This window comes from Eucalyptus grandis, chromosome 7, assembly GCF_016545825.1.
Source record: "Eucalyptus grandis isolate ANBG69807.140 chromosome 7, ASM1654582v1, whole genome shotgun sequence".
Classification (NCBI taxonomy): domain Eukaryota; kingdom Viridiplantae; phylum Streptophyta; class Magnoliopsida; order Myrtales; family Myrtaceae; genus Eucalyptus; species Eucalyptus grandis.
In genome coordinates, this window is record NC_052618.1 from 41,058,597 (window position 1) to 41,083,988 (window position 25,392).

Here is a 25,392-nt window from a genome sequence, read left to right on the forward strand (position 1 = left end):
TGCTTACTACAATTAGTGTAGCACCATTTTTTTTTTCAGGGCTGACTTCGGAGAGTATCGCTGATATTACCAGAGGTTGGTTGGTGCATTCGGTAAAGTATTCCAATAACTGGCGCATAGCAATAGCATGCAAGATCAAATAAGCATTGATTACTGGAATCTTATAGAAGTCGATAATTTTGTTTGGCAATAGGTAATTCTATATGTTAGTAAGTTGCATAAATAACTATTTGTAGATTATTGAAAGAGTCGGCAATTTTGAAACAGTTAAATTTATGTTGATAACTAACTTAAATCAATGACAATGAGGAGCCACAAAAAAATCTTCTTAAAAAGCAGTGCAGCTTCGAAGGTAACATAATTTTATCAAGAGTAGTCAATTGTACAATATCCAAATTCCTACTGAAACTGATGCCTCCAAATTATCATGGTCAATATCAGCCTGTTTGGCATGGGTATATTTTGCTACTATTGCTGCACAGAAGATAATAATAAATAGAAAGAAAAACATTGCCCTTAGGAAATTGAGGCTGAAAATTGGGAAAACTTCAATGGAGGAGTCAACAGTAAGAAAATTAACACGAGCGTACTCTCGGCCAAAGTAAGTATGTATGATTACATGGACTCTGGTCGCCATAATCGACTTACACGGATCAGTGGAGCAACTAATATCAAAAACAAAATTGTTGCGGCCACTGCAGTGGAAACTTACAATGAGTTCTGTACAATTATGTCAACAAGCAACATTGCCATTAGAAGACCACCATATTTCCTGCATGGAGGGTGGAAGAGCCAAAATTCCGATGCTTGCCATCAGCCACATTACTCAAGCGAAATCCACGATTTGGAAGCTGGTTTATAAGGAGAGTTTCCAGCTGGCAAGCCACGCTCTTCCCTGGAACTACGAAATAAATGAAAGACGCATTCTGCATTCCTTCCTTTGACCGATGTGCACGTATCCTGCCCTCAAGATCATCCGTCTAGGCAAAAAGCAAACATGTTATTGAGCTAAGATTGACAATATTGTCGTATAGAGAAAACTCCCAAGTACCAATGAGAAACTATAATCACTAACAGTTGTGGTCCGCAAGACAAAATGATATAACATGCCCATCCCCATTACGTTTTTGCAGAAAAACCAATACATTGGGAAGTAATCAAATGGAATGAAAATATGATTATTCATCATAAAGAAAAAGTTTTAGATAAAAAGGTCACTAAACTCCTTGGTGCACTCACTATGTTGTGAAATTCAAAAAACAAAAAAAAAAAAGTTACATACAACACAGTAGTAAGCATAATCAAATTCAGAATCTTTCCATGCAAAAAGAGATTCGAACTAGAGGTGGAAATGGGGAAATGGAGAAGGCAGAAGAAAGGTAATCGCCAGCTAAAAACATGGAATGTGCGAAGATAATTGTAAGAGGTTTGGTAACTTTACCATATATGGACAAATTTGGGACATTCCTAAAAGTGAGATCAATCTACCATTTTTCAGTTATATATTAGATTAGTGCTGGAAACAAATTACCTCTCCGACATATATCCTGTTGTCAGGTCTAAACATGACATAGACAACAGAAGCACCTATTGCAGATGGAGGTGGTTGTTCCCTAGCAGCCACGGACACACAGTGTAGTTCAGGAACTTCCAGTGGGTTCTTCAGCTTTTGGAGCTCCATCAACTTCTTTTGAACTATTGTTGTAACAGCTTTCTTGACATCTTGCTGCAGGGCTTCCATTTGCTTTGTTGATTCAATCTCATGATGGAGGGTGTCTGCTCCAATGCGACTTAACTGAGGATGGGCCTTATCAGAACCTTTTACAACTTGTGCAGACAAACTATTTCCTTTCAAGCCATCCATCCCACAAGATACTTCTTTCTTGTGTTGCACATAAAGTTCTTCCGCTCTTTGTATTATTGTTTCAGGAATTCCTTCTTTCTTAGCTGTCTCAAATGCAAGGCTTTCTTGACAAATTCCATCTACCAATTTCCAAGTTGGCTTTGTCTGCCCATCAACATACGTTGTACCCATGGCTTTGTGCACTGTGTTCTTCGTATTCAAAGGCAAACTAAATATTCCATGCAAATGAGTGGATATAATACCCAGACAACCAATCCTATCAAGAGTTTCAACAATACTGCCAGCAATACAAGTCCCTTTTGCTGTTTCAGTTCCTCGACAGATTTCATCCACAAGCACAAGGCTTCTTGAAGTTGCTCTGGTAATAATAGATCGAATCTCAGACATCTCCACCTAAGACAATTGAAATATGAATGGACTTATCAATAAGCTCATGTGAACATGCACATTGGTGCCCATACATAAAGATACATGTGCACAAATGCTATTTGTCAGGATCATCAAACAAGCACATGGTAGTCCCCGCCCTAATAATAAATCACTATTTTTAGTTTTAATCATTTTGGTTTTGGCCAGACAAGAGGCACTTCTCCATTGTTCTTGCCTCAACTGACTGATTGCCAAATTCCTTTCCCCATTCAGGAGCACCTTCATCACCACTGGTAAAATGAATAATATGGGATTTATTTGTCCTTGGCAAGTTATGAAAAATTCCTCCTAGAAAGAAAAAAGTTCCAAAAATTCCTGGCATCAAAATGAACGTGTGAATGCACTACATAACAATGATATCACGCCAAAGAAAGATACGGTAAATGGCACAGGCATGATACGGTATGTGTCAAATTGGCACTACACAACAATAATATCACGCTAAAGAATGATATGGTATGTGTCAATTTGGCACGGGCGTGTGGTGAGCACAAAGAATTCTTTAACCATAACTAAAGAGAGAGAGAAGTGTTAGCCCAAGAAGTGAACACCTGAAACGAGCTTTTTCCATCAGCAGGACTATCATAAGATTTCATATGAAGCATAATAGAATCAACATGTGGAATAAGAGCCGACTCTGCTGGGACCATCAGTCCACAAATTCCAAGTAGAGCAGCTGCACAAATTGATCGCAGCAAACTTGATTTACCACCACCGTTAGGTCCTGTCAAGAGAAACAATGACTGCATATCAACTGTATTGTGTACTGCACTGCCTTGCGCTACATCAAACCAATAAGGAGACAGGCCAACTATTTTCAGCCTATTTGATCCATCTGAAACTTCCACATCCTGCATTCAACAAATGTAAATGTGATTCAATGCTTAGGAACCAGGGACAACAAAAAAAAATTATGCACAGGGCCTCCATTAGGACTTTCCTTGACAAAAACAAGCCAGTAGAAGAGCCAAATGAATACAGGTGACATCATGGAGTAGAAAAGCATACAACATCTCGTGTTTCTCATCTCCATCAAAAGAAGAAAGAAAACAAAACCCATGTCTTTATATATAGACCAATCAAACAAGTGAGGTTATGGCATAGAAAGCATTCAGTTAGATTGGGTCACTTAAAGAGGAAAGGCAAAAAGCAAGACACATTCATAAGGGAAAATTTGACCCAATTAGGCAGTATTAAGTGTCAAAAAATACTTAAGGTAGAAATCGAAATCCATCTTCTTCCCTTAGAACATAAACAAGTCATGCTCCAAGTTTAACCTCACAGCAAAGCGAGCCGACCCAACCCTCAATGTTCACTTTAACAACATGCTGGCTTAATAAATGGACATATTTCACCTTGCATATGGAAATAGCACCAAATGGACCCAATTATAAATGATACTATACTCATTCTAACACAGAAGCATAACGCAGATTGCAGACTTACTTCTGGTGTTACCTTAGACTTAGAGAAGCTGGCAAGGGTGGGGAAAACCCATTTCCTCCTCCTCCCTTCACTGAAATACAAGAATCATTACAAGCCAAATCAGTATGTAGCAGAGTGAATATATTAATTCTTAAATACCCAAGCATGAGCCTAGTTATAAATATTAGTTAGATGTACGTCAGATTATGAGAGAAATTAAGGAAAAGAACCATTTAGTACCCTTTCAGTACCTAATCTTGTTCATTTTAAGAAAGATTTTTTTTTTTTTTAGGCAATGTGTATTGATTTTATACCTATCCGCTAACATGTACATGGCACCCTAAAGCAGGAAACATGTGTAGCTCAAAATAGTTAAGTAAGTTCATTGACAAGACAGTCTGCTTTTCCCTGTATTCTTCTCTACCGAGAAATGCAGGGATAAAAGAAAGAAATCGTCCAACTTTAACCCTTTATGCAGAAGTGCTATCAATCTGTCATCGCGTGTTATTATTGGAGTTGCCACAGAGCACAAGCCTTGTAGACAATAGTTACAGATTGTATATAGATGTCCATTCCAACCTCACGTGGGCAAACAATGCTTTTGCAATAACAAGCAACATGGAAGCAAAGACAAGAACATTTGTCTTTATCTGCAGCTCAGCAGAGAGTCCCCGCAATAATTCCAAAACCCTTGCTTTAGCCTTGTCACCAGCCTCATGGTATCTAAAGAAGAAACATTTTGAATATTTTTGCGGTTAAAAAGGCTTAAAAAAGAAAGAACACAAAAAAGAAAAATGTTCTCCTGGATAAAAAGGAACAGCTACCTAGCCAAGGCCTGCTCCACCTTCAATGTAGTAAACCATTCCTCTCCAACCTTTCTACCTCTTGAATCTGCGGCAGGCTTAAGCTGCTTAATTTGATCTTCCCCTGGAGTACCAGCCCAAACTGTTGGTGCAAACCGTTTTCCCTTAAACCAAACTGCTTCATGTTCTCGAGAATATGTAATTTCTCCCTTTGGACCCCCAAGTGGAGCCGTCATAGACTTTATTCGTAAAGTGATCGGGACGAAATCTTCTTCAATCTGCAATCATCTTAAGCATCTGAATATTAAAATTGGAAAGGCTAAAAGAAGTCTGCAAAAGTTCTGGAAGAAAGTCACAAGTCATGGAAAAAGGGGAAAATTACATTAATCACGCTTGGAGGTTAAAGAGGTTCTAATGATCTCACTGCTAGTATCAAAATTAGGTTTGCCTACTTTAGAATTAAATTGACCCCTTTTAGTACAAAAGGATCCACTTATCAATGTTATCCACTCTACATGGTGAAATTAATGGCTATGACATCCAACTCTCTCTGTAGTAGGGCCACTACTGCTCCCTGCTTCACTCCCCAGTTTGGAATGCCTTCTCAAAGGTTTAAGGACTTGGGCTGGGATAGATAGGTTGACCAGCCACCACCACAAAACTGAGGTAAATATGGCTTTTCAGGTAACACTAACTGAAGGCTATATATCACAAAGGTGCCTGCAGTCAAAATGACAAAGGATCTGCTGGAGAGGTGAAAGAGATCTGCTCTCTCATTCTCTCATTCCCGTGTCCATCCTCATTCCCAGAAAAAGGAAAGGGGTGTACTCATGTCTAAGCAGTTGAGTTGATGGAAGACAAAATATCCTTCAGGGATTATTTAATATAAGCAAGACAAAATATCGTTCAGGGATTATTTAATATAAGTTTAATATCTCGGGTGTTCATTTGTTTCTACTGGTATCAATTTGCAAAACCAAAATCCAACAAATGGATGAAGACTGACTATGGCTGGAGTTTGCATAAGATGCACTTACTCCACTTTGAAGTTGCTAATAATGCACCATAGTCGAAAAGCTAAATGCTAGGAGAGGCACAGGTAAACTCACAATCAAATATTGCCTGCATAATAGTCTGGTCAAGGCTGTATAACAGGGAACATGTGACTGCAAAGTAAGAATTGGTTTCCACCTAAAGAAAACTAACTTCATAACAAATAACTTTTATCTGACCAAATTCACATCATCAAGGCCTGAATTACCAAACAAATGTTGAGTAGCCGTGCACATAGAAGAAGCACTTACGTGTATGTAAGGCACATACAGCCTAAATACTTACAGCTTTGGACAAGGCCCCTGCTGCCCGTTCAACCTCTGCAAAAGCTTCTTCTACATGTATCATTTTAATGCGCCCTTTCCATGAAGACTCCATGTCCTCGAAAAATTCAGCGGGAACAAAGGAACAGGAACTAATCTTTTGATCACTTTCACCATCTAGAGAGATCATGCCACCAATTTTACTTGATGCCCATTCACATTCAGAAACCTGGAAAACATCCATCCAATTAATGCATAAATAACCAACATGCGATCATTATAAATCCCAGCTATCCATGAACTGGAATGAGAGAAAGAAAGAAGTCTGAGATCAGCTGCATGAATTATTCAGTCATAAATGCACTTATAACCCTTGAGTGTTGCACGTTGTATATCTTAAGTCTAATTATTTTTTCCGCTGGAGTGAAATAAGCATACAAGGTTAACTTTCATACGTGAAGTGTCACCTTTGTTTGATTTAGAGATAAAAGTACAACAATATAAGCATCGACCAATATATTTCACAAATCTTGAAGGGGAAATTTCAACATATCATGAATTTCACAAGAAAGAATATTTCACAAATCTTGAATATGTTTGCAGCGCCACTTGATTAATTATTTGACTATGCAAGGAACAGAAAATGAGATAGCCACATAACCGGTGAAGCAGAGAGCAAATCACAACCTTCTTGAGTTAAAGGGTCTCGATTTGATAGTCATTAACACAGACTAAGGCCATAGAAAGGTCGAGTGAAAGCTTAAAATCAGTTCAGAAAAGGAAAACAATTAAAAATGATAGAAAAATAAGAAAAAGAGCGAAAGCAAACGACGCAAAACAGTTTAAAAAGGACAAATTACATCAATAGCCCAGAAGCTGAAGGGCACATAAGAGTAGCAGAGATAAAGCAACACCAGGAGATGGGCTATAAAGCACTAATGCCCGTCTCTTTTTCCACATTTACTGGCTAAACAGCTAGAGATATTAAGACACAATTTTTGCAGCGGATAAAAGGGATGCCATAAAGTTTTGCTTTAACCAAGCTGGAAACAGTTAATAATATACCATCAAGCAGGTGTGGATTGGAAAATACTTTGCTATGCTTAAGCTTCAGTAGAGAAATAAGTACGCCCTTTGACTGCTGAAATAAATCTTCTACAGATTAGTCAGTGAGGATTTTAGTTTTCATTTATATTATCCAATTTATAAGGAAATAGAATTCTGAAGGCTGCAATTTGAGCAAGATCTATAAGATCGCAATGACCCTAAAGTTTATCGAGTAGGATCCAAGTTAAGGACTAGTTGGTTCATCACGTCTTTCATCACAAGCACAGTTCGAAAATAGCCATGTCTTTGTCTTATCCTCCAAAATAACTAAACAGTGTATCCATATCATAATTAGAACCTAAGACTCATTAACAACAAGATGATAAATTAGAAACTAAGACTAGTTCTCTGGTACACGGAAGGCAGAGAAAGACCAGATAAATGGACTTCACTTTCTTCTCTGTTCTACTTTTTAATCCCCCTCCTCCGGGCAAAAAACCAGCTAGAGGGGCTCAGCTCCTATGAAAGAATGAAATGTCTCATCAAAGAGTCATTAAAATGCACATCTAGAAGTCCTGAATAAGAAAGAGCTACACATTTGAAATGTCTCATCGAAGAATTGTTAGTTTGAGGTCGGACCTCTTAAAGGGTTAATCGAATAATTTATAGAGACCTTGACATAGAATATAATGAAAAATGCATTGGCTTCTTCCCATGCAAGGTGCAGGCTGTCTACATACTAAAGCCTCAGATCAACCACAAAATATACTGTGCACATGTCTTAAACTTGTTTATTTGCATATATTGTAATGTGTAAGGAACACCAAGTTTCTTCCAATAACATAGTCATACAGATAAATAGACATGAATATCCACAGATTGAGAGCTTCATAGAACTCACTAATGTCTGAAAGTCGACTTTTAACCCTGTTGCAACCCATGTTGGATCCATTAATAGCTTTAAAATTTCTCTGAGCTCACAATTTCTGTACATGTGCATTACTTCATCAAGAACATTTTTAATTCTACAAAACTCAATATGATTGGCCTCCCTCAGTTCAAGTAGCTTCACAAGCTGCATAACAATGAAGAAAACTTTCATTAGGTCCTCCAGGCCTACCCTAGCATATGTGAGGTATATAAACAAACATATCAAGTAATTAATTTGAATTATGAAAAATCGAAATTGCAACTTGCAATTACTTAAATTATAAAATTAAAAAAAAAAAAAAAAAAAAAAATCAAGCAACACATGTCTACAAATTAATGCTTCAATGCTCCACATCTTCATCCGGCCACCTAAAACAAGTAGATAACTAAATACAGCTTTTAACTGCACACCAGCATAAAGCATGACTGCAGCGACCTTAGTTATCATGATGCTTCTTTAGAAAGACACAAGTAAAACACACAGAATTAGCAGACCTCAATCATAGAAGAAGAAACTTGAAGGGCAACACATTAAATGGAGGGATGGAACTCGAATACTCAGACTGATAAAAGCAGAAACGACAATTATGAACATATCACCTGTACACAATCAAACAAATAAACTAGAATCTAGCAACCTAGCATTGAATAAATAATTATTGTGAGAAAGATGGGGATGAAAAGTTTATTATATGCATGCAGAAGTTCCAATAAGCACAAGAACTTTGTAGAAAAGGAGATGAATAAAGACATACTGCCAAACTACTAAGAAGCCTGATAAAAATGAGAATTGACCTTTGCAGATGAGATGCAAGTAAAGTCAGGAATTGAGCAATTTATCTCGTTCATTAGTTTGCAAGTAGCTGCCCAAACAGTAGAAACAGCAGGACTTAGCACAGAATCTTAAACAACAATATAAAGAAAACATTATTATTGAAATGCTAGTAAATGTTGACAAATGCAAGATAATATTGGAAGAGAGCTGGTCTCCACATTCCCCATTAATTATCACCCTGAGAATAGAATTGTTACAAGATGGCACAAACTTTCTTGCCAAATGTAATGCTACACCATGAAATCCATGCACAGAACTAATATGCACCTATATTCCGTAGTTATCGCACATATAGTCTGTTTGGTATAGCATTGGTTGTTCTGTGCTGTGTTGATAAACATACATTTAGCGACACATCTTTTCAAGGTGTTGTGCTGAGGCTATGAACAACTAATGCTTTGGCAAAAGCCACTGCAAGATTACTATGGTTATCAAATGATGAGAAGACCTATAACATTGTTGTAGAGTTGTTACCAATGATTATATTTATATTGTTAGAACGTTTGCAATAAACCTTTTTAACCTTGTACTAGTAGGAGGAGGAGTAATAGCAGTAACAATAACAACAATAATAATAATGACAAAGTTGTTGTTGTTAGTATTATTATTTTATATGTCTTATTATTCTTATGATTGCTGTTATAAATTAACATAAACATGCTATATTATTTCATATTTCTAAAAAAGTTGCTATAACTTTCCTTCCCTTCTAGGGAAAGATATTAATGAAAATTTGAAATTTATAGAACTATGATCATTGATAGTCTTGATCCTTGTAGAGTGGAAAAGGGACTCTACTGGATCTGCACGAACCCCCTGAATATTAATATAATTAATACTTGCTTTTATTATTTTAGAGTTAACATATTTATATTATTATTTTGTTTTTAATTTCAAATTTCTAGAAATGCATTTGATGACCAGAAAATAGTAGGATTTTCATAAGGGTACCTAATAGAATCTTCTTTGTAAAGTTTAAAATTTATAGCAATCAAAGCCACTAGAGGCAGCTTTTGGAAGTTGCTGTGAAAGTACTACAGTTGCAAAGGTGCTGCAGCTATGAGATATATACCAAATGCCTCAAAAAGCAAAGCACCCCATTTTATAATTGTGGTAGCTAAGGAAAACCTAAAATAAGATCTATTGGTCTATCTTTGAGTTGTCACCCAAGAGATAGTGGCGGTTTCTAGTGTGATCAGGTGATGGCCACTGATATTGGATCACCGGCGGCTGGACAGTCATGATCTGGCCATGTTTTTTTTATTTTATTTAAATAATGACTTAATTTATGTAAACTATGTTTTCATTTAAGCTAGTCATTTAATGAACACCAAACATCCAACAAGATGCTACATGCCAATGTTTAATCTTACATGTAGGAAGTAGAAAAACAAGGTTAAAGATAGAAAAGAACCAAGTATTTGTCTTCATAAAATATCTATCCTATTTAATAAATCCCAAAGACGGAACATAGCCTTAGATCTTCTATTATCTTTCCTATCATAAAATTAAATTCCACTCATTTGATTATCAAAAAATTGTTGAAAATGTCAAAACCACCTCAAGTACTTTTTCTCAAGTACAATTGATTCTTGAGCATTTACAATGTACAAGTATTCTAATATGCACCGCTCTCACTCTAAGTTGATAGATAACCCGAAGAAAAGCAATTGGCCTAATATCTAACGAAAAAAAAGAGTTGGTCTTTCAACGAAAAAAGAATGTCCAACAGGGCATGAGAGTAAAATTCGCATAGACTAAGAATGAGGTCTTCTTGAGATACCACACCAGGAATAAAAGTGAAATCATTCATGTAGTTTCTCATCACTCCAAGATAAGGCCATGAAAATGTATAAGGATAAAACAAAAATTTGAAAAGTACATATATTTACACAGGCATGTCCAATACCATACTCTATAGATTTACATAGTGGGGGACAGATTGCTGGAGGATGGAAGTTTGAGAAAGGGATAGAGAAAAGCACATTTAAATGTTCTGTTAAAGTGAAAGGACCATCAACCTAGATCCACCATTGTTCAAGAGACCACTTTCTATGAGTTGATAGCACTCATCCAACTAGTAGGAATCACAATAAGCCCCCTGATCCAAGATAGTAACAAGCATCTGTATCCAATCCTTCTATCCTATGAGACATACAATATCCATTTCCGCCAGGGATACAAAATGAATTTTTTTTTTTTTTTTTTTGAATAACGAAGTGAAGATGTCACAAAGCTTAGGAGGACATTTTCAAGTGATCCCATTTTCGCCAAGAGAAGGGGACTATACAACTCTAACTGCCAATTCTTGATTAAATCAACAGTAAAAAGTATCACTATTCCCATTAATTTTCAAGAGATGACCACAAGCATCTACCTTTTCCTAGGAAAAAGAGATCTAATGATCCATAAGTTTAATACAAAGGATGCAAACCATCAAGCAAGGGACTTAGAGTACATCACAGCACCTTGAATTGTGATTGCAATCTCATATGCAGGAGGATTAAGAAGAAGATCTCTAACATACCTGGCAATCAACAACAAAGGGGGCAAAAAGAAAACACGTGCATTAGGAGAATTTATCCTTACTTGCTTCATAACAGACACTAGCAAAAATATTAAATGGACTTCCATGAATTATGACTTGCACTAAAACAGGTTAATTGGATCTGCTTCTTTATTTAGATGAAGTCTCGATGAAGAAGAATCTCTTTTGCAAGCTTCATATCTAATACAAACATAAATGTAAGTAGTTAAGCAAGCAAAGGCTCAATTAAAATGGGTCCATTCATCACATCTTTATAAACCACTTCTAAAGTCAGCTAGTCAAAATAACTGCAGTAGCTTTTAATCATAGTGGGTGTTACCATTGAAAATCAAACTACAGGCCATGTCTTAACCATCACTAGTACTTAAATAGACTTTAACGCTTATTAGTAACTGACCGTTCCTTATCTGACTACCATAAAAGTAATATCATCTGATTAATCAAACAGACACCGACTCACCACCTCTTAATCAATGCTACAGCTACAGAAGGACTTCAGTGTCATGTAAGACAGTAATATTAAAGAATCATTTCAAATTCAAATTTGTAAACCAAATGGACCTTGCGAGCTATATGTCACTGAATCCATGTTAGTCCAACAAGATACACTTGTCAAACATTAGAAAGTTTGTAGATCCAAATAATCCTTTTGTCACACTTATCTAAAATGATTACCAATGAATCAATCCATACTCCATAAGGCCAAGCTTAAATCCTTCACTTTCCTGTAGTGTTGTATAGAAGAAAGCATGATAAACTGTGCATGCTCTGCTGACAGCTGACAAGGCCCACTGAGGGATTATTCTGGGATGATTATACTAAAGTGTAAATTGGCCAACTTACAGTGCAGACAGACCAGTGCAATTTGATGGGAGCAAAACCTTCAACAAGCAAGGTATGCCTTCTGTTGGTATGGCACCTGTAAGATGCAGTTGCATAATCATTACACACAGTACAACTCAAATGTGCAAAACCTTCACAGCATCAAAATATCCAGACCAAATTAAACCAACCAATTTGTGTTGCTGTCCCCAAATGCAAAGGCTGAGGTCTGTTTTCTGAAGACACGGTAACATTTCTAAATTTAACTTCGTTGTCAAGTCCATAAAGCTCCTTTACCTAAAAACAGAAAGAAACTGAAATGAAATAGAACAGTTTCTCATTAACTTTTGGATATTAGCCCAACGTGAATGTAGCACTGAAGAAAACCTTAAACAGAAGCTCAGGCACCAGATCGCCTTCCATCCATTCAAAGTTTCTGGAATTACATTCCCCCCACAATAAGCCTCCCTCGCCATATTCTCCCCAGCGGAAAGTGCCTAAAAACTTCCACATGTCAAATTATTGCAATAAATAATGGCTATTGTTGTCAAGAAGATAACAACTGTCTATTACAACAACAAAAATGAATAAACATGTACATACATAGAGAAGAATGTCAGAATAATCTCAAAATACTGTAGTCTACTGCAATATTTCCTGAGTATAGCAATCCTTCATTCCTCCACCTTAGATTCTCTAAAACATTTTATGTAAGGAAGATTAGCAACACCGCTATCACGCAGCTAATATCCAATGTGTTCTCCTGATTATGCAACTCAAGTTTTTTCTGTTCTGTTTATGTACAGCAACTTTTCACTGAGCCGACAATCTGATCTTAAAACCACCCTCCTGATGCTTGCTGCCAGCAATATTGTCACAAACAAATACATCCTACATGTGACATGAAATCTGTCATATTGCAGAATATGGTACAGAAACATAGGGCAAGATTGTTCCTCTCCAGCAGTACAAAATTCAGATAACCAACACAAACGGGAAAAACTGATGAATATCCCAAAAGGGAGGGATGCTGGTCAACAGTTTTATAAAATTAGGCAGTTTTTAAACAACAAAGTTGTAGTACTCAGCAGTTCTGTCAAGAAACTACTTAGGGATATAAGGGAAAATAAAAATATTCGGCCAAAACAGTAAAGGCTAGTGCTACGTTAATTCAAGGGGCTTTTGCTTGTTTAAGTACTGTCCAGATGCCTTTTATCATCTTTGGAAGGAACAACTGAATAGTATACCAGTTCACTCTTAGGCTTTGATTTTGTTGTGTTTTTTTTTTTTTTTTTTTTTTTTTGGGGGGGGGTAATGGGTAAGAGAAGGGGCAGAAAATTCATAGAAATTTTAAATTTCTACCCCAAAAGAATTTCAAATTGTCATCCATTATCTCCCCCACTTCCCATCACCCCCTCTCCCGAAACAAACCAATAGAGTAGTCAATATTGACTGGATGCTCGAATAGAGGCATCAAACGCATGAAAACCAAAAACATTCTGTTAGATATGTATATTCCAAACAATTCTTTAACAGATTTTCTCATACCCTAAGGAAATAAGCTATGCCACTTGACACTAGCATACCTTCATATATGTCATCATTTTCTCTTCATCCTTTTGTGATAGGCACATGATAGTGTGCACAGATTCCCATCTCTTTGTAAGATTATTAGACAAGCTATTTGGCACACGATAGTGTAGGACCTGTTTGTTTATGTTTCTTCCAAAACCAAATAATTTTTTTTTTTTTGCTTTCCCACCAGAATTTCAAACACTATCTGAGTTTTGAAAAATTATGAAGAAACTGCATGTAAATCTACATGTCAACATTTGTATACTGAAGTTTCAGGTGTTTTAGGTTAGAAAAAAAAAAGTTGAAAGTACATCAGCCACAAGATTTAGATTAAGCAAAAAGCAGAAGTCTATCCAGACATGCCCATATGCTTCTGCTAACGACATGGCTTGCTGAATGAAACCACAAAACAAACACATGTGAAACTCAAGTTATGAAGAAAAGAATTCGGACCAAGCAATGCATCATTGTAAAGGACAAAAAATTTCATTGACAAAACAAACAGGGACCCTGAAGATGCACATAGCTCAATGAGTGCTTTTAAAATTATATTCTTCAATAAGTTAAGAACAAGGTCTAACCAGATGAATTCTGCCTCAAGGATGTATGCAGAAATAAATGGTGGTACTGGCAAGTTCGCAGTTTTGTAACCAGGGCCTCTTCAGTTAGACCGTCCTCCAGCGAATATGTCTTCATAGTCTCTAAAACTAGAATCATGGAATATCCTCTAGCTGACCGAGATAAACCTGAATTTTTAAATATAAGGAAAAGTGAGAACTACATTACCTTTCATGCCAATTGCTGTGCATAATGCCAAAGCAAAAAGCATTCATCCAAGAGAGAAGTCACACCACAAAGGGAGGACAAAGGAAAGAGAAAGAACATGCAGGTTATACATACAAACAGCATTGCATCATAATTGCCACTCATTCCAGGATGTGAAGAAATCACTGCCTTAAAAACATGATTTTTCTGTACATTTACCAGTATCTCAAATTATGGGCCTCTCAAGGAGAACCCCAACATCTATGAGATAAATTGCTATAAAGATGGGTAGAAAAGCACTTAATGGCACAATCCCACATTATCCAAACAATATGGCCTCTGGATCCAGTAACTAACGCATTTTTTTCAACACAAATAAACTTATGAATCTGATGAATACTTACATTCTTCTTAACGAACCAAACTTTTATTAAATGGAAAAAGTTTGTTCAGGATTAAAAAATTATTGGTCAATTTATCAAATGGTGGTATTCCAGTTTTTGAGAGAATTATTGTGCTGGCTTATATGACTTAGGGGTTGCAGAACAGGCTCCCAATGAGATATGAGATCATAAGTTCTTCATCCAAAATCTTCATATGCTACTTATGAAGATAGTGATAGTCGTTCATTTCTTCAGTCTTGCTGTTTTTAAGCAGTATAGGAGTCATGCTCTGTCTCACTTAGCAGTAGTAGTGAAGTATGTCTTCTTCATCTCTTCTGATATTGCATATTTCAATGGACCAAAACAGTTTCTCTTTTAATAATGCAGAATAATAGATACGTAGGTTATGTGCTTATTGACCATCTATAAAAAAAGTAGCTTAAGAAACCATGGAAAATTGAGGCTTTATGCTGCAATAAAGGCTAAAGGTACCCAAGAATCGTAGAAATTGTAACAATTGACTTTATGGAAGGACAAGTAACACGCGCTTACCAATAACTGGCATTGGCTCTGGAAACTCCAAATCATGATCAATACCAACAAGCCCATATACATAGGGACTACCAGGATGAGCATGCCTAAAGACAGAAAAAGAGTGAGGAGAAGAATTTGCACATTGAACATTGAGAGACCAAGAATAGATGATGAGATAGCAAAGGATACTATTGTATACATGGATGGGCCCACTCATAAAGGCTTCATTAAATTTCAAATTGTAAAATACTTTTACTCAACAACACGTATCAAACAATATATGACTATATCCTTTGCTCGCTCTGGGGATTACTCAACATCATAAGGAAAAGGAGAAGCCCCACTCTCTCCCATCCATCAGCAAACTCTTTTTTTACAGCAAATCATCAGCTTTGACATAATATCAGCCTATGGTATGGACAGCAGAATGTGAGTACTTATCTCAAGTATAAAATGGTGTAACAAATTTTGTTCAGCTGGCTTCAATCAGTCAGTTAGACATTTGATCAGCAGAGTACGAATAGCTATCTTAATTTAAGGTTGCCCAAGTTGACAGACACTTATTATCATATCATCCTAAATTAGAACTTAGGATAGCTGACTTTTGTTTCTTTCCTGTAGTTCTCATTCGATAAGAGATTAGGAAATCCTGTGATAATTAAACTTTACTCAATGATGAAGTGTACGAGGGCAAGCAACAGTATTTAATCTCTCTTTGATTGATCAATGTGTGATATTCCGAATCCTCATTATATCCAACCAAATGTGTATGGGAGCATCATAGTTTACAATCTCCGTGACATCCTTCTTCACTTCAATATCCCTAGTGGATGCGCACCTCCCATTCAGGTAAAGCATAGGAAAATTTAGCTGAAACCCATGGCTATGTAACCAGCAACCTTCTACTCCAGTTTTAATTCTATTCACAGCTGGTCTCTATCCACCTCAAGAAAAGAGAAACAAGAAAACTAGCCTAAAAAGATGTCCAGAATCTAATGCAGATCCTTGTTGTACAAAAGAATAACACCACCACTACTGCCAAAAGCTGTTAAAAGTCAGAAAGAAACCCTACAAATGCTTCTACTGGCTGCCTCTCATATAACTTCCTAATCATCTGTTCTTGGATATAAATAAATTTTCTTATCCACACATTCAGACATAACTTGGTGAATACTTACTCTTTTTCCTATACCAAATTTAATCTGAATTAAACCTTCTATAAAATGCCCGCACATCTACTCAAGCATCTCTACCTCCAGCACACTCATTTCACAAGTACAACGGAACAAGATTGAATGAGAAAATTTTATCCAAAAGATCACTAAATCACTCTGCACTTACCCTGATATAAAACGACTCTTCCGACATCGAGCTTGAGTTGGACCCTGAACTTCTTCTACTATGCACTGAATAAACCAAAGCCAGACACTTCAATGAAAAGTCAAACCAAGGCAGGTATATATTACATAGCCGAGAAACATATGCTTTTCATACAACTTTACCAATATACATACAGACATCTGAAGATGGACTACTAGGAAAGAAAAGAACAAAACATAGTTCAAGCAGCAGCAAGCAGCAGATATGTGAGGCACGATCATGAAGGCTAAACAAGTTGGCATTGAAGATCATGAATCACCAACTAGAGGTCATAGATGAAATCACTGAATTTCCATGTCCTTTTGCAATTGAGATGTAGCCTTTTGTTTCAGAATTTGTTAAAAAGTGCCCCTAAGACACTAAACAAGATGTGTTAATTATGCTTTGAAACTTATGGTTTTAGTATGACATGCGAAATAGAAAATAATTTTCTATCTTCAATGTTCTCTAATGTGTATTTAAAATTGTTCTTATGTCTTTTTATTATTAGGTGCCCTTTGGGCACTTGTTAACAAGACCCTTTTTTCTTTCACCAAGTTCTTCTCATGCCTCTGCATTCGAACATCACATTTGGACACATTAAATCAGCAATCAAAATTTTCAAACAAAAAAGCACTATCATATGAACATCAAGCTATATAATCGTAAGACACCTGAAAGCTAGGTCAACTGGATCAGAAGTCTAAATGCCATGCCTTGAAATCATATAGTAAAGTGAAAATATAGAGGGAAAAAGAATAAGCAGAAAACTGGTAAAGATTCAAATACTAACAAAGTCTGATCCAATGGGCAGACCTCTGCTAGACATGGCCCATGTATGAGAGATGGCTGATAATTCTAGGCTTTTAAAACAATTACCAGATGAGATTTACAAGTACATCCATGGCAAGCATTTGGGACTTCCATGCCTCGTCTGGAGAAAAATCCCCATAGAATATGGACCATTTGGACGTGAATTATTGACCATGAGCACAGCAGTATTATTTAACCATGCCAATGGAATGAGAACCACGACTAAGTATTGCTCTTTTATTTATTTGAATTGGCCAATTATATATATATATATATATATATATATATATATATATATATATTATATATATATATATATATATTTGGTGCATGATGAGTCAATTAATAGTGGCATAGTTCATGGTGACATAAACAAGATCTTGTTTTGGGTTTATCTCAAAATGAAAGTCAGCTACTTCTTTATATGAAAAAAAGAGCTTAAGTTCAAGAACATGATAGCAGAGTCTGCAAACTATGCAATCCGAGACCATGTCATGCAAGAGCTATAGGTAATAAACATATGAAAATCATGCAATCAGAAAATAAATCTGGATATCCAAAACAACCCCCCCCCAAGCGCCGCCCTGGGGGTGGGTGGGTGGGTGGGGCGGCGGGGTGTTTTGCTGGAGGCATGACTCGATATAGGGAAAAAGACAAGAACAACAGCACCATGATCAAATATCCATAACAACAGTAAAAATCCACTAGACTGAGGAACGGTTTCCTTAGGCACATTGAGTAGCACAAGAGAACAAAGTCACTGATTCTTACCACAGAAAAGCCATTCCGAGTGAGGTCATCCAGAGTTTGTCGAAGATTCTGCAAACAAATCATTTTCAAAATCAATTGAATTCTTTTTTTCAGAAAAAAATCAACAAAAATGAAAGACAAAATGAACATCCATAACAATTGTGCTATGCCTGCAAAACTTCATACAGAATCTTCTTAAACATCAAAAGTAGTTTTAAGGAAGAGTATCATGATCAAGAAGTAGCTGTGATAAGCAAATCTTTTTATCTATTAAGTGCTTGGATTTGTTCCATCCAGTCCAATTATATGACACCTAGAAAGCACAGGAGGTTTAATTCTGCTCCATCTGTTCTGAGATTGAATATATTAGCCAGTTCTTTTCTTAATAAAGGAAACTGCAGTAGGATTACAGGGAGTTGCAATAATCTCTTTGATTTGTATTAGATGCTGCATGAATGTCATAACCCATGTAAGATTTTATGGGACCACTACCAGCTGTTCTAAAATCTTAAAGGTGTGATTTGTTATTAGCCTAAAGCATGGAAATATTCAATTGGGGAGGCAAATAGGGGCATGGAAGATGTGATCAAGATCTCCTAGCTCTGATACCATGTAAGATTTCATGGGACCAATGGCAATTATTATAAAAGCTTGAAGCTGTTAGATGAAGGCATGGTTTATTTTTTAAATGTTCTAAAAACCCAAAAGGGAGAGTGGCTTGGATGGCACCATTTCCTTTTATTTGGATGGGCATAAAGGTTTTAAGGGTTATAGCAAAGACATCCAACATGGGTACCTGCAGCATAGATCACCGGGTACACAGAATAAAAACAGACACACAGAATGGCCCTTGTGTAAAATGGGGTACAATAGAGGTAGCCTTCTTAGTTTATGTTGTTGAAAACAAGATTATTTTAACTTCTTTTTAGGAAAATAATCATACCAATGTACTTGATGCATAGCTAAAAAATTAGCATCACTTATTAAAACAAGAAACTCATAAATAAGTATATGCTCAGAACTTAAATTTGTAAATTTGTTAATATTTCATCCAAAATGTTGGGAACATTGATAATAATTAACAGCATTACTGGCGTAGTCTCTTTTTCTATTTTTCCTTTATTTTATAGCATCCTTGACAGAATCCAGGTCTGCCCATTTTAGTGCTTTGAATTGTTAATTTCCCATTGAACAAGCATTTCAAATCAAGGATCACTCTGAAATAAGTATTTAAGTATATCATATTAACCATGTTATAAGTCCACTAGGCCGTCAATAAACTTCAACAACATTCACGTTGAAGTTGCGTGCGAGACCAGTAGTTCTAAAACTTAAAGTGTCAGAGAAGAGAACAGCTCGCTTTATAATTTATATCTTAACATTCAACACACAGGAAGGCCAGTAGAATGACCAAAGCCCCACGTGTCTAAACCTGATAACTGATGGTGGAAGACTTTGTAGAAACCAATAATGTGTAAAGAAGTGAACTTCATAAACAAGTGAGAAGGAAGTATGAAGAATCAAACTTGAGACTATTGGCTTTGCTATGCATCTGTGTGCATGTTGTGTGCCAAAATATTTTTTCTAAAAGCTTCAGCTATTACAGAATGGTAAAGAAAGTTAGAAATCCCATCCATGGTGTTTCCATTGTATGGAGCGTCTACGCTCGAGCAGAAAGGTAAAATACAAGGAACTCAGATGGAGAGAAAAAGAAAAAGTTACGATGAGAACAAGTTTTGATGAGATGACCTAAGATGGCCCTAGTATGATCATGCTGCTCTTGACACCAAGTCATTTTGCTATCAAAGAAGATGTCGCTTTATTTTAACACTAGATATCTATCGTTAAAAATTCCACAATCACGCAGAGAGCATGACCATTTACGTATCAGATAAATAGCAAGAAAAGTTGAATCATAATCCCAAATTATATGCTATAATGGCCCATCAGCAGAGGAAAGTATCTAGCAAGCCAAAATTGATAACGTCAAAGACATAAAAAGACATGCACATACAATAAAACAATACCATGACAGGGCATCCAGCCCTGGGAATGCTATCCGAGCGCAAGCCACCAAAAGGATTCAGACCAGCATATTCAACAAGAATACAAGCATCTATCCCGATTGCCTCATAAAAATCTCCAACCTAAGGGAAGAAAATGATCAAATTATTGTCATGAGAAATGCCAAACGGGTTATTGCATTTCAACTTGAATGGCACCACAAGCACATTTAGGATATGAACATACTCTGCATAGCAAAACTTCTCGAGGAAACTTTGACTTGAACTGCAATATTTCCGAGTTTAGCGACCCTTCTTTTAGACTACATAAAACACAACCGGGGTAAATATCAACTTACTCTTAGATCAACCAGAAGTATCTATCAAACCATCAACAAAGACGAGGAAATATATTCATTTATCTGCCAGTGCAAACTTGAATAAGAAAAAAGAAAAATGTTGTGTGATCTGGACATCAATTAATTCCAAGCAAATGGCAGGACATATCCAGTAATGTCCCACAAATCCATGAAGAATTGGTTGTCTTAATTACCAAGGTTCTCCCATTGAGAAGATTCGTTTGATCCATAGATAGTGCATATGCACACTTTAATTCACAGCAAGCCTCAAAAGCATAGAAAAACGGCATATCAACACTTCCACTCAACTTGAACTGAAATACTACGGTCACAGCTTCTTCCTACATGGCTAAGAAAAGTTTATAGTAACTTATGGATACTGCTCACTAATTCACGAGACTCAATGATAGGGAATTTAATTGATGATAGACAGTAAGAATAACTAGCCCACTCAACACGTGTAAATGAAAATTGACAATGGATGATCTCAAATATGAATTATTGAAGGTGCAAAAGGCATTAGGGTTGTATAACAGTCTAAAGAGTCCGCTGGAGATACTTTCTTAGAACCAAAAATAGGATCCCCTGATTTTGCCCATTTAACCACCATGTTTTATTTTGAGACTAATCCACTCAGTACAAGAAACAAAGACCTGCTTTTTTCCCAATTATAATAATTTAACTCATTTATACTTTTTGGTCTTCCCCATTTATATATTACTTAATTTACCAAAAAAAAAAAAAAAAATTTACTCATCAACCAAGTTGTCTACACAAGCCTATCAACATGTCACTGGTCCATGTTTAATCACCAAATATAGAAATGGAGAGTCAAAACCTTGCTGGTATCAAATTTCCACATGCAGAGAGCTAAATAGGCTCAAAAGCAGCGAATGCATATGATAAACGTTGCTAGTGAAATATGGCATTTTTGTTTCTGAAAAAACAGTTGTGACCAGGCAAACGTAAAGTGCATGACTTAGAATCATGAAAAATCACCTTCCATTTTTCAAATTAACATTAACACCTAGCAAATTGGAATATACAAGCCTGCTGACCAATTGGACCGTGGAATGCTTCCTGCAAATCTGCAACCTCTGCAGAAAAAGATATAACACAATGGGAATCATTCTCTTTAGAACAGGAAGGAAAAACTGTACAAGCCACTGAGAAAGAAACTCCAAGCTCGTATTCGATATAATGATGCTTCAACCGGCAAACCTCTTTCCACCATTGCATGTGAGAAATGTATTTGTCATCAAGGATGTCATCAGATGTTTTTCTTTTCTTGGTAGATTTTGTGCTTCCCTTCAAAGTCTTCTGGTTTCGGTAACATCGGATTTGCAAAAGCTGTCTGCTTCGGTGTGAATAACTAGAAAGTGCAGTTTGAAACAGAAACAGAAACAGAATTAACTCATCTTGAAGTTGTGAATTTATAGCAAATTCATGCATAGATCCTATTGCCATGCAGACTACTAGTCAAATCAAGATTCATGCCAAAAATGGATCCCATTCTCCACTGAGAACCAAGAACCAAGGTCACAAGAGTCAACTACTAAATTCAATAACCTTGTGGTATAACTACAGTTAGTGAATAATAGGACGACATTTGAAACCAGAATATAGAATGATGCAAACTCTAGTGCGGTCGGTGATTTGAAACTGATTAGGTGATTACCCACATGATAACATGCTAGAATTGAGGATTAATGCTGCACAATGTCCAATTAAGTCCATGAAGAGAGTAAAGGGATGCGACAACCGCAATTCAACATGTGCCCCTATATTCCCAGTTAACTAGAGAGCGACCGAATGAACAATGAGGCTGGCATTGCATTGCGATGTCCATTCAGCTTTCTGCGGAAAACCCACGTCTCCACAGCAGAAGGCGCTACTTTCGCTACGACTCTAGTCCCGTGAGAGCACGCCCTCGTCAACCGCAGGCGCTTGCCGAAACACTTCCAAACGAACAACAGTTACCGAACCCAAAAAGGAAAGACAAAAACACACACACACACACCCAAAAACAGGGGTAGAGAGAGAGAGAGGTGTTACGAGGAGGGTGGCGGGGCGCCGACCGAGCAGTGCCTGGAAAGAGGCAGAGGAGGGCGGAGGAGGAGAGACAGGGACCGCCATTTGGGCAGCGAAACGACGGCGTTCCGGGTCGCGAGCCAGCACATTTTCGGTGGGGGGCGTCCCCCTTCGCTTCGCCCGGCGCGCTCTCGCCGCCGCCGCCGTCCAACGGGCTCCGGCGAGGGGACTCCGTTTAGGGTTTTACACGAGGGGGCCGAACCGATGAACTCCCCCACCTCCAGTCCCGCTCAGTCGCGCAGCTCCTTTCCCGCCACTACGGAACGAGAGAAGCTCAGACCGGAAGGCGAGAAGACAAAAAGGCTTTGCTTTTGCTGTATCTTCGGTCTCTGTCTCTGTCGTCCGTACGATCCTAGGAGAGGCTCGCTCACGTGCGACAGCGCGTGAGATTGTCTTGTCGGGGGACCTAATGCGATCACCGCCGTTGATTTATGATTTGATTTTTTATCTACCCGGAAACTTTTCAAAAATATACATGCCCATAAAGTTCCTTTTGTGGAGGCCATAAATTATTACAGAAGTTCTAAATATTCCTACTTTTAGATTAGAAACTCTGGCTGTCTTCGCTCAAGTCATCTTGGTTGCAGCAACATATATTGGTGTACTATATCCGGAGAAGAGGATTAATATCCAAAAAAGCTCTAAATTAGTACACGTGTAATAAATTTACTTAAAACTAATTTTTTAACCATAAAAAATCTCAAGATTATACATTTATAACTAATTTATCCCAAGTTAATTTTCATTAAATTGAATTGATATCACGAAAAATCGCAAAATTAGTACGCATGTGACATCGGAGGATAAAACCTCAAATTGGTATAAACACCAATTATCGCATTCATTTAACTCAGCGACTTGATAACAAGTGATAATATGATTTGCTTAAGAACGAATTATAAAATTTGCTAATTTTTTGTTCTCCTAAAAAAGAAAAACAATATCGACAAACAAGATCTACGCAACTCATCCTTTAATGCTAAAACTTTGGAAATATCCCTAAAAACAAAAGAGACTGTTTTCTCGATAAAAATTGACGACTTGCAATTATAGGCATGACTTCACATGCAAGCATTAATCTTCCTATATCTGTTCTATATAAAACGTCACATGGCTTGCAACTCTCCACCGATTTAAATGCTCGTGTCTGTTACCGACATGGTTGCCGTAACCAATCGAAGAAAAGAAAAACAAGGCATGGTCAACTTCGTACCGGTAAAAGTTTACATTCATCTTTGGATGGGTGTATTGGGTGGTTCCTTAAGTTGTGTTTGGTCAACGGATAAAAATCAAGATAAGATATATTTTATCCTATCTCGCGTTTGGTGGTTGTCTAGGATAGGTAAAGTCGGATATATACGGGATATAAACCGCATAAAAAAATTTGAGGGAATGAGATAAGGTCGGATAGGATTTATTTTATCCAAAACATAAAACTAAGCTTTTTTTTTGTTTCTCGTTCACCCACGACTCTCTATTTTTAAAGATTGAAAGCCTTCTTCAATAGCTCCCGATTCTCATAGAAATAAAACCCCTTCTTCCTCCGCAACAAGACCCGCCGGTCGCCCTCCACCCCTCCCAATCAATTCCCCCACCACAATGTTTTCCCCGCTTCGATTGCACCCCAGCCGCCGAGGCCACCGGCGCCCCGATCGTCCCTGTTGCCCCGGGTCCGAGCGGTCGTGGCCCGTTTCGGCACAGTGGGGATGCAGGGAAAGTACGTGAATCCTTTTGTTGTGTTTTTGACTTTTTTTCGTGGGTTAGGAGTGTGGTGTCCCTTTTTTTTTTTTTTTTGTTTTTTGTCTGCTTGCTGTTATGGTGGGTGGGATTGATTGAGGCAAATGTGGCTAATTGCTTGAGAAAATTGAAGCTTTTCAGTTTTCGTTTGAGCTCCAGAGGATGATTTTGGCTGGGTCCAGCGGTTTGGATCGTTGCAGTTTCCGCTTTTATTAGGGCGGCGTTCGCGAGCGCGGTGATTTCTACCGGAGGTTTTGACTGGCGGGGAAGAGGGAGTTGGTGGTTTGGCTAGGAGATTGGGGTTAATTGAGTGGAGGAAGAATTTAGCCGTGGAAATCGGAACGTGGGGTTGGCATCACCGTCCTTGTGCCTTGTTTTTCCTTTTTCTTTTTTTTTACGTGTTGAGTTCGATTGTTATGTAATGGTGTTGCAGGCTGCGTGGAGGTGATGCGGTGATATTAATCAGCGAGCTTAGTAAAGAAACTTTTAGTACGGGTCCGTAGTGTTCATCGATTGGAGCATTACGGCGTAAGCAAGATAACTTTGCACGTAGGTCCGTGAGGGACGTGAGGGATTGGATTGTTACGTGAGTGGGCGAACACTCTCGTGCTTTGCATCTATTGTTTTGAGGTTAATTTGTAGCGCATTTGCTGTTCTGTTAGTGTTTGTGTTGAGAATATCCGACTTTAAATCCGTAGTTCACCAAACAATTGATAGGATATGAAGAAATTCATGGATTTCTTATCCTATCTTATCTAGTCCGTTTAGAAATTCAGATGACCAAATGCAGGTTAATGACACTGTTTTGACTAGGATAGTGATGATCTATCAAGCGGGGCGCGACCCGTTTCATGCCTTGCTCGATGGAGGGACGGCCTGGGGAATTCAACTGTGCTGTAAAGCCCCATAGAAGGGGACGAAACTCTCGGCCAGCCCAAAAGGCCATCGTACCTCATTAACTTTGGAAGAAGGAAACCGGTTCAAAGGCCAAGTGATGAGATGTT

General features: G+C 37.5%; 1 protein-coding gene across 2 annotated transcripts; it reads right to left on the reverse strand.

Moving 5' to 3' along the window:
* Window positions 1-560: 560 nt before the first annotated feature.
* Window positions 561-22,937, reverse strand: LOC104414413 (DNA mismatch repair protein MSH1, mitochondrial). 2 transcript variants are annotated; one of them, XM_010025515.3, is made up of 22 exons: window positions 22,616-22,937; window positions 21,782-21,932; window positions 21,560-21,657; window positions 20,449-20,524; window positions 20,226-20,345; window positions 18,220-18,267; window positions 16,618-16,682; window positions 15,295-15,380; window positions 14,176-14,340; window positions 12,407-12,516; window positions 12,211-12,316; window positions 12,041-12,116; window positions 11,118-11,176; window positions 8,610-8,677; window positions 7,786-7,959; window positions 5,860-6,066; window positions 4,543-4,799; window positions 4,298-4,441; window positions 3,752-3,809; window positions 2,845-3,144; window positions 1,532-2,257; window positions 561-980 (listed from the first exon to the last, which is right to left on the reverse strand). In XM_010025515.3, the coding sequence occupies exons 1-22, from the start codon at window positions 22,738-22,740 to the stop codon at window positions 753-755; spliced, it is 3,447 nt and encodes a 1,148-aa protein (XP_010023817.2). In that variant the 5' UTR covers window positions 22,741-22,937; the 3' UTR covers window positions 561-752. The 2 variants fall into 2 exon arrangements, with proteins under 2 accessions (XP_010023817.2, XP_010023816.2); XM_010025514.3 differs by having other exon boundaries at window positions 3,740-3,809; window positions 22,616-22,936.
* Window positions 22,938-25,392: the final 2,455 nt, after the last annotated feature.